Here is a 9,609-nt window from a genome sequence, read left to right on the forward strand (position 1 = left end):
ACAGACACACAGACACAGACACAGACACACACACACACACACACACACACACACACACACACACACACACACACACACACACACACACACACACACACACACACCATCACTTCCCTGTATCATCTTCTGTCACACTAGATGTTTTGGGCTCTGGGCTCAATCCCAATTCAAACTCAATGCAGCGGTTACATCTATTAGGATTCATTAGTGGTGACTTGGCCTGTTTGCCCCATGTCTCAGCAGTAACCACAGTTATCAGTAAAGACAATGTTTGGGTGCTCAAGGATTACTTGTCTGGAGGGTGTCTGTGTATGAGAGCTGGGTGTTATATTTTCTACTGATATAGCAGATGGAGCCGGCATTGTGGTTGAGCTGTGGTAGTCATTCCCTTCCTCCTCTCCTCTCTCTCTTTCTCTCTCACTCTCTCTCTCTCTCTCTCTTGCTAGCCCTTTCTCTTTCCTCTCTCTAACCATCTCCCGCTTTCTCTCTCACACAGACACACTCACTCTCTCTCTCTCACACACACACAGACACACTCACTCTCTCTCTCTCTCTCTCTCTCTCACACACACACACACACACACACACACACACACACACACACACACACACACACACACAGTCACCCTCTCTCCTTCGCTCCCACCCTGTTTAGCATGCAGGGCTGATGCTTTCTTATGTGCCTCTGCACAGCTCTGCGTAAGGACACACGGAGGACTGTGTATTGTGATTCTTATTCTGAGTGTGTGTGTGTGTGTGCGTGTGTGTGTGTGCGTGTGTGCGTGTCTGTGTGCATGCATGAGGGGGGTGCATAGCAAGAGAGAGAGGGAGGGAGCGAGAGAGAGAGAGAGAGAGCGAAAGAGAGCCAAGTGCAACCATTTTCCTATGGCTGAAGAAAACCTTTCATCCCCACTGATAACACTCCCCTTTCCAGTTGTCAGCTACGGTGCATGCACACACACGCAGACAAAAAAACACACACACACACACACACACACACACACACACACACACACACACACACATATATAGACACACACATACAGAGCTCTTCAAACAAACTCTTGATTAAATATTGAAGAGTGCCTGTGGCGACTGGAGCGCAGATACAATTCCATTCCAACAGAGCACAACAAGCATAGAGAAGAGAGAGAGAGAGAGAGAGAGAGAGAGAGAGAGAGAGAGAGACGAAGGAAAGGAGAGGAAAGGAGAGATGAGGGAAGGAGAGAAGAGGGAAGCAGAGCGAGGAAAGAGAGGAGAGAAGAGGAAAGGAGAGAGGAGAGAGATGAAGTGGAAGAGAGAGGAGGAAAGAGGACAGAGGGAAAGTGGTGAGAGCAGATCCTGTGGCTTCAGATGTGTCTGGACACAACAGTGCTTTCTTCAAGGTGACATAGTCTGTGCTTTGGCAGAGGTGCCTATTGGATCACCGTCTCATGAGAGAGCAACATGATGTGTAGCTGTTGGTGTACATTTGTCTATAAGTCAACATTCCTAAATGTAAAATATATTTTACAGTCTCAGAGACCAACAAATATGATGCATTCTCACTACTCTTTATAAGTAGTAGCCTTGCAAAGAGCGCCCCCTAGAGTGTGCATTGGCTTAGACAGCTTTAAATCAAATAAGTATATATCGCCATCTACTGTAGGAATCAGGAACCAACTGACTATCTTGAGATTCTCCATTTATGGTACAAAAAGGTACAAGTATCAAAGCTGGAATCATGGTCTCTGCATTTATCCCATCCATGAATTCGTGAACACACACAGCAATACAGTGAGGTGAATCACACACTAACCCGGAGCAGTGAGCTGCCTTGATACAACGGCGCTCAGAGAGCAGTGAGGGGTTAGGTGCCTTATAGATGCCTTGCTCAATGGCACTTCAGCTGTGGATGTGGATATGGGAGAGCAGAGCAGTGCCACAGCTGCCTACTGGTTAGGCTAGGCTTCTTTTTTTTTTTTTTTTGGTTCCACCCAGGCATCACTTGACAACATAGTCTGACTCAAACATTTCTCCACATTCATCAGCTATAGGTAAGCTGGCAAATAAACCATCTAAGCAGCGGTAGGAATGGTTCTTCGCTAACCGATTCCAGAATTCCAAATAGACACATTTACCGGTTTTATTGGTGACAAGGGTCAACTTAGCTATGGGCCCTTAGCTATGGGTTGCGGACCCCACTTTGAGAACCATGGTTCTGAGCCATCTATGTTTACTTCACATCTGAAAAGAGTAAACGTTTTTTTTTGTTGCTTTTTTGAAATAAAAGTGTGACATCATATCATGGACGTATCATATCATATCATACATTTACAACTGCTTTGGTTGTAAATGTAAATGTTGACATATATTTAAAAAAAAATAAAAATCAGCCACACAGATAAATACTGTAGATAAAGAAGTGCAAATGAAATAGCGTGATACTAAATACTGCCACTTTAGTAGGGTAAGTCCACTTCACTGGGGAAAGTCTGGTCACCCACCATGTTTTGCTGAGGTTATAAAAAGATTTACAGAATTTAACTCATCTTGCGGTGCCACTGTAACTGCAGTTATGCATGAAATGTCATCTTAAGATTCCCCATGTGTCTTGGGCATCAGGATTTGCATTAGTTCTTGTAAATCCATGTAGAGAAGGGGAGGTTCTCCAAACGGTGGTCTGTGGGTGTGAAACAAAAACGTCTTTTCCAAAACTTTTTGTTGCCCTGTGGATGGCACCCTCACTATTAAACAAATGTTTGTGGTAAAACTTCCTCCAGGGAAACACCACCCCAGAAATAGATGTTAAGAATCTGATGTCAAGGGTGTCCCCTGCTCCCATAATAATTTCCGTGTTAGAATATGCATATAACTGGGGAAAACCGTAACCTCCAGAAGTTCCTCTCAAGCGCCTATACTTCATCTGCTTATAAGCTCTTAATATCATTTGTGTTAAATCATTAACCCTCTGAATTCAAATGCAAATATTCAGACAAAAAGTGTTAACCACTATCTTCTCTGCAAAATGCCCTTCTGAGAAAGAGAAGTGTCAAAACTTTCTCAGGTCAGACAGTGGCGCATTGCAACGCATCTAGCATCCACCGTTACTCACTTTGATCTTAGATAATTTGTATGGTAGGAGCAGGCTTCACTCAGTCTCTTGGTTCGTTTTTGAGAGTGCTAGACCAAACTTATATGTTTACTAAGAAAGGAAAAAAGGTCGCACTTTGCATTTAAACATGTTTTTTTTTTTTTATCAATATTGCACAGACGCGTTTCGGCTTAGCGCCTTCCTCAGTGTGCTCACTTTGATCTTAGCCATGCTCTTTATACACATGCACTCTAACAGGAAAGCGACAAACACACACAGAAAAAAGTTTCCTGAAGTGGAAGGTTATCGTGCCATCTACTTGCAATCAAGCATGAGTAAAATACAGTAGAGATGGAGTTAATGAGAGGGAATTTATACATGTAAACAAATAGAGTAAAATACAGTAGAGATGGGGTTAATGAAAGGGGATTTCAAAGGGGGGTGCCAGCCACTGTCTGTCTGAAATTAGGCAGTCTGCAAATACACCTGAAACAGATGGCTGCACCATCTTACAAGAAAAGTTGATTCTGGAATTGAAAGCTTTTATAGAACCTCCACCCTTGTCTTGGGGGATACATACACATACATGGATACATAAAAAAAAACACACACACACACACACACACACACACACACACACACACACACACACACACACACACACACACACACACACACACAGATACAGACACAGACACACACACACACACACACACATCCTGGGACATCCTTAATACTCACATTCGAAACGGATAATAAAGTAAAATTCAAACACACATAAACACACACACAAACACACACACACACACACACACACACACACACACCCTGGCACATCCTTCTTACTCACATTCGAAACTGATTAAAAAAAACTCAAATTCAAACGCGCCAGCAGACACACACACACACACACACACACACACACACACACACACACACACACACACACACACACACACACACACACATTTTCCACTTTCCACTGTGAGAAACACTTCCTGTGAAATGTAACATTGCAAAACATAAAAGAGAAAGTGCATCCAGCCAAAAACGTATGTGATTTCCATGTAAGTGAATGATGAAATGACTCTCGGCACTAACACTTCAAATTTGAGCGTTTATCCTTTCCTTTGAGCAATTCTGACCGCAGACACACCTCTCGGTCTGACTAAAGTGTACATAATACAGAATCCACCATACTTATCACTTCATCAGATTGCTCTCTCTCTCTCTCACACACACACACACACACACACACACACACACACACACTTGTATCCTTCCATAATCTATGACATACGCACACTTGTATCCTTCCATAATCTATGACATACGGAAATGTTTGCCCCCAGAGAAAAAAATGTCCCCAGAGGCCTGTGTGAGCTAACACTAGAGACCGCCAACTTAATTGGCTGGCACAACGATGTTCTGACTCACTGCAAAACTTCCACATTTTCAAGTAGGCAAATGAAATAATGAAAGTTGGAATAACGAAATTTCATTATTATGAAATCCTTGGCTGCATTCCTGGAGAGAGAGCGAGAGAAAGAGAAAGAGAGAGACAGAGAGAGAGAGATAGAGAGAGAGAGAGACAGAGAGAGAGAGAGAGAGAGAGAGAGAGAGAGAGAGAGAGAGAGAGAGAGAGAGAGAGAGAGAGATGGTCTTAGCAACAGATTGATTTCCGGTTCTCTGTTTCTTCCTTGGCTAACATCAATGACTCAGACTATACTAATTACTTTCTCTTGATCCCTAAAGCCGCTTTACTGGACACCATTGCCTGTAACCGTTTGGGAGCATTTTGTCTGCATTGAGAGGTCTTTGTCAGGGCAAGCTTGACGCCACTGATCTGGCCTCGCTACAAACACATCACTGGGAGCTGAGGGAGAAGCGGGATTGGTCCTCCCTGTTACGCTTCGTCATTATGAAATACTTACAGTATCCGTCCGCCACATCAGAACCACCTCTGTTCCTCTGGTCATTTTATTACCATTCCAGTTCATGGGAATAATGACGGTGGATTTCCACCGAAGAAATGCCTAATTTCCGCCGTCACATGATATTGCAAGTAAGTTTGTATTGATAGATTGTGAAAGGGAATGTTGCTCATCATCAGTCATTCACAGTGACCCTAATGAACCCCACAAGAAAATAATTTATGGCTGTGCTTCGTTGGTGCCCAAACTAACACCACTTAAACCCAGTAGGGGCCTCATAAAACATTAAAAATAATAATAATAAACTGTAAAGAAGCATTAATAATGCTGTATAATGATTGTCTTCATACATATGAACAATGTAATGTAACAATACTGTCATTATTCTTGTTTTTGTATACTAAAATATTACAGAGTTTGATGAATGCAGTCTGTACTGTACAATGTAGATGCATGGCAGGTTCCATAGACCTAACACATGTGGCTGTCTATAATCCTACTAAATACTGGGGGTAAACAGAGAGGGTTGAAGCGCAATAGTCAAGGATCTTTGGTTTAAAGGTGTACCGTCACATCGATGTGGCCAGAATGTTGGAAAATATTTAGCAAATAAATAAATAAATAAACACTCCTAAAAACGTAAACATGTCTAAAAAATATATGGATTGGAATTTCAGAACTTTGAATTTTTGAGGAATGGAATCGTTTGTTAAAATGTTCAAATGCTCACTCCTTTAATGTTTAAGTAAAGTGTTACATGGAAAAACCAGAGGAACCAACTCATTTTTTTCCCTTCCAAAGAGCACCTCAAACAAACTTTTTCTGAGTCCAAGAAGCGCTCCTAGACAAACGTTTTCTGAAAGTGTTACATGATTTGTTAGTTTCGGTCCTAGGCCTATGGAACTCTTAACGTACTTCACCCATACATTACACAAGTTTCCACTTCCCGTTCACCGATGTCAGCAGATATGCATATATGGAGGATACTCTCTTGCTGGCCTGACAGCCAACAACATGGGATAACCTATATGGGAATTTCTGTAGTGGACACTCGACACTGGAAGTGCAAGAGTCAATATCAAGGTGACATCATCATAATAATCAGATTCCTGTCCATAACAGCTCTATGACCTCTCAAACCAACCGTCCACAACAGAATCAGAAGACGTTTCACGGAGTCAATGGCTTGTATGCCTCATAGGCCTCAAGCACAAATATATAGCGGTCAAAGTGCGCAAGTGTCATTTTCAACTGTGAAGAGAAGACTTTAAGTTGCAGGTTTGACAGGTCGAGTTGCATCAAGAGAGCCACTACTAAGACCTCACGATAAGAGAAAGAGGCTTGCCTGAACCATGCATGAATCATCGCCAATAGACTACTGAAGACTGGAAGAAGGTGTTTACTGATTAATCAAAATTTCGGTTTATCACACAGGATTTTTGCACGCCAGAGTAGTCGAAAGGATGGTTCCTGTGAGATCAACTGTTAAACATGGAGGAGGAAGCGTGACGGTCTGGGGCTGTTTTGCCGAATCCAGGGTCTGTGACTTATACATGAACCAAGATGGCTACCACAGCATTCTGCAGTGCCATGCAGTAGGCTACCCTCTGTAGAGGCGCCTAGTTGGTCAAGGGTTCATCCTACCGCACAAGATGGTAAGCTTGAAAACAGTGTCCAGCAGTCTCCAGACTTAAAGGCCATAAAAAATTGGGATGTTCTATTGTTGATATACAGTTTGTGTTGTTTCCAACACATTACTTTTGCTATTTGTTACACAATATGTGTTGAAAATAACACAACTTGTGTTGTTTTTAACACATCTCACTCTGTGTGTGTCCAAACACATCATTTTGTTATTTGTTATTACAAAATATGTGACAACTAATTAGAGTTAGAATTAGAATGAGATGCTCATCGGAATCAGCTGGTTTAAGTGGATGGTTTGCACAGATCTGCTTCACCTATTATTCAGACATCTGCATGAAAACACTCAACTCAAGGGAAATGGCCACGGCCATAGGATATCCAGAACACTTTTTTATGCTTAAACAGAAATTACATTTCGTGTGGACATCATAGTGTTAAAAACAGAGATTTAGACTATCCGACCAGATTTCCAGCTGTAGCCGACAGTGCACAGTGGTGTGCACAGAATCAGTGTTACTTTGTTCAGTTATTACCAAGCTACCACCAGAAACCAACAATCATGTAGCCTAGCCTATATAAGACCTGTGCGTGCCCTATCATTTTGCGCATGAAAACTGGGCTCGTGTTGTAGATTTGTTTAGGGATGCTTTACCTGCATTCCTTTTGAGATCTCGCTTTTGTTTAGGCTATCTGCGTAGGCAGCAACTAAAATTACTGATCGGTAATTATTTTAACTCATAGAGCGCCAAAACATTAGCCTATAGTCTACACATGTCTCCTCATGGCGCTTTACAGAGTGGGTCCGTAATTAGAATGGATTTGAGTCTGTTGCTGACATTTGTCCATCTCTTAGGCTATGACAATGTTGGTGGACAAACACACCACCTTTTTGAAAGTTGAGAGTGATCGGCCCCCCCTGTCACCCCCTAACGACCCTGCTATTAATTGGTAAGGCTACTTCAATTACTTCACGCACCAATACAACCTCTTGAAAGATGTCCTCTAAACTGTGAAGTCACAGGTGAAGCAAAGTATAGGCTAACTGATTGGTTCGTTCCCCTTAGGTCTAAATTCTAATATTAATGTAGGCCTAGGCCTTTTGGACATATTTGCCCTATAATTACCATTTTTATTATTAATAGGCCTACTCTAATATAGCATATTACCTCTAATGTAGGCCAACCTAAACCTGTCAGATGGTTTCATGACTGCAAAAAGTGAGCTGCCATTAAATAAAAATCTAGAAGTGGGATCAATAAAGTATCTATCTATCTATGTCTATCTATCTATCTATCTATCTATCTATCTATCTATCATAGTAGCCTCAATAATTGCCAGTTGACGTGTTTTTTTTTTTCTTTCATCACAACTGCGTCTACTCGGTGACTCATTATAAAAGGAGTGGTTTGGGATTTCCTTAAGTTTAAATGATGGCCTATAAATATTCGAACAAAATGTGTTCACTACTATCTACTGCGAAATGCCTTCCGTAACGAGTAAGAGAAGCTCAAAACTTTCTCCGGTTCTTATTGGTTTCATGCGTGGTTGGGCTACTCCTCAAGACTTCCTCTCATCCTCTCACTTTCTTCATTGCAGGCTCACTCATCTGCGCGCTTCTTGCTGCGACCCTTTCGTTGACGGATGGGAAACCAATAGCCGACGTAGAATCCGGAGATGTCTCGGGAGATGAGTTTGAAGTCAAGACAGATCATGAGGTGGTCAATACAGCATCAGTTCTCCAGGAGGAGGTGGCTAGACTTAAGACTGAGGTAAACATTAAACATAATTAGCCTATAGTGTAAAGACTGTGAAAATAATAAGGAAGAGTCTTTGAAAGAGTTTTTGTAAATGACAAATGCTTTATCCGATGTTTTTTCCCCCTCTCAGTTCAATTCTAAATTCTCCGAGGTAGCGGACACGTATAACATTAAGTCACCAATCAATAGCATATCTGATGGATGCTTCCATGTCAACTTCGATAAGGTAGGCCTATATGCTATATAGACTAGGCTACACATGTGTCTAGGTCCAAATAGAAACCACTATTTACAAAATTATGTTTAACATGAAACTCATGCCTGTTCATTTGCAGTCCAAATGCTTGAAACGGATCGTCACTGGTATTCAGCAGTATGTGAAGCGTATGCAACATGTCAAGGAGGATTTCCAGTCCACTCTTGTTGATGGCATCATCCACAGGACCAGCGACCTGCAAAACCTCGTCAAGAAAGTGGTAAGCTAGACTTGTTTGACGATTGTTGTTTGGCCGTCTGCATATGTTCTGTTAAATCCAGTCACATTAGGCCTAATGATCGTCCATCATCTGTCCAATCGTGCAACCCAATTGATTGTAATTCAGTTGAAACGTAATTACTCCCCTAAAGATTCAAGACCCTATTACAATGTGAACTTGGTCATGAGAGATATGAGCAATCAGCCTTGTTGAACTCCAAGACAGAGAAAATAGAAATATGCTTGTCATGGTGCTTATGTTAATGGTTCAATCGGTATTATCACCACAGAGACCCAAGGACCGGGCCGACGATGACACAACAGTTTCTGAGGAGGTTCTCCCGAAAGTTGACTCGTGGGAAAGGAAGAAGGCAACGAAAGCTATCCTGCGCAGCTTTGACCAGTTTCTCATTGACGCTCATCGAGCTCTTCGCCACATTACCCGGAGCAAGAAGTTTGAGAGAAGACATCAGCTACCTCAAGAGTCGACACCTTTAAATTAACTTGAAATGTCCTGTTTGTTTTATTTATTTATTTTAACCCTGGGTTGGGTACTCAGTAGCCTAAATATTTATTTGGTTATTTATTCGATAAATTATTGCATTGTATTATTATATTGTATTGTATGTATTTTTCTATTCAGGGAACTTATAAGTAATAAATTAATAACACTTGTAATAATAATAATCTTGTTGTTACTTGTTGTCCCTAAAACAACAGCCA

The 9,609-nt window shown here is 41.6% G+C and overlaps 1 protein-coding gene across 1 annotated transcript; it reads left to right on the forward strand.

Moving 5' to 3' along the window:
• Positions 1-8,278: 8,278 nt before the first annotated feature.
• LOC134073020 (interleukin-6-like) lies at positions 8,279-9,550 on the forward strand. The gene is made up of 4 exons (XM_062529951.1): positions 8,279-8,423; positions 8,542-8,637; positions 8,747-8,887; positions 9,177-9,550. Exons 3-4 carry the CDS (start codon positions 8,798-8,800, stop codon positions 9,387-9,389), a joined length of 303 nt encoding a protein of 100 aa, XP_062385935.1. The 5' UTR covers positions 8,279-8,423; positions 8,542-8,637; positions 8,747-8,797; the 3' UTR covers positions 9,390-9,550.
• Positions 9,551-9,609: the final 59 nt, after the last annotated feature.

Source organism: Sardina pilchardus, chromosome 24 (genome assembly GCF_963854185.1).
Source record: "Sardina pilchardus chromosome 24, fSarPil1.1, whole genome shotgun sequence".
NCBI classification, from domain to species: domain Eukaryota; kingdom Metazoa; phylum Chordata; class Actinopteri; order Clupeiformes; family Clupeidae; genus Sardina; species Sardina pilchardus.

What these genes read in the sequence shown, in the direction of transcription:
- LOC134073020 (XM_062529951.1), top strand. Translation starts at nt 8,798, where the DNA reads ATGCAACATGTCAAGGAGGATTTCCAGTCCACTCTTGTTGATGGCATC. An exon ending in AAAACCTCGTCAAGAAAGTG is followed by an intron (nt 8,888 to 9,176) that starts GTAAGCTAGACT and finishes TTATCACCACAG; the next exon opens with AGACCCAAGGACCGGGCCGA.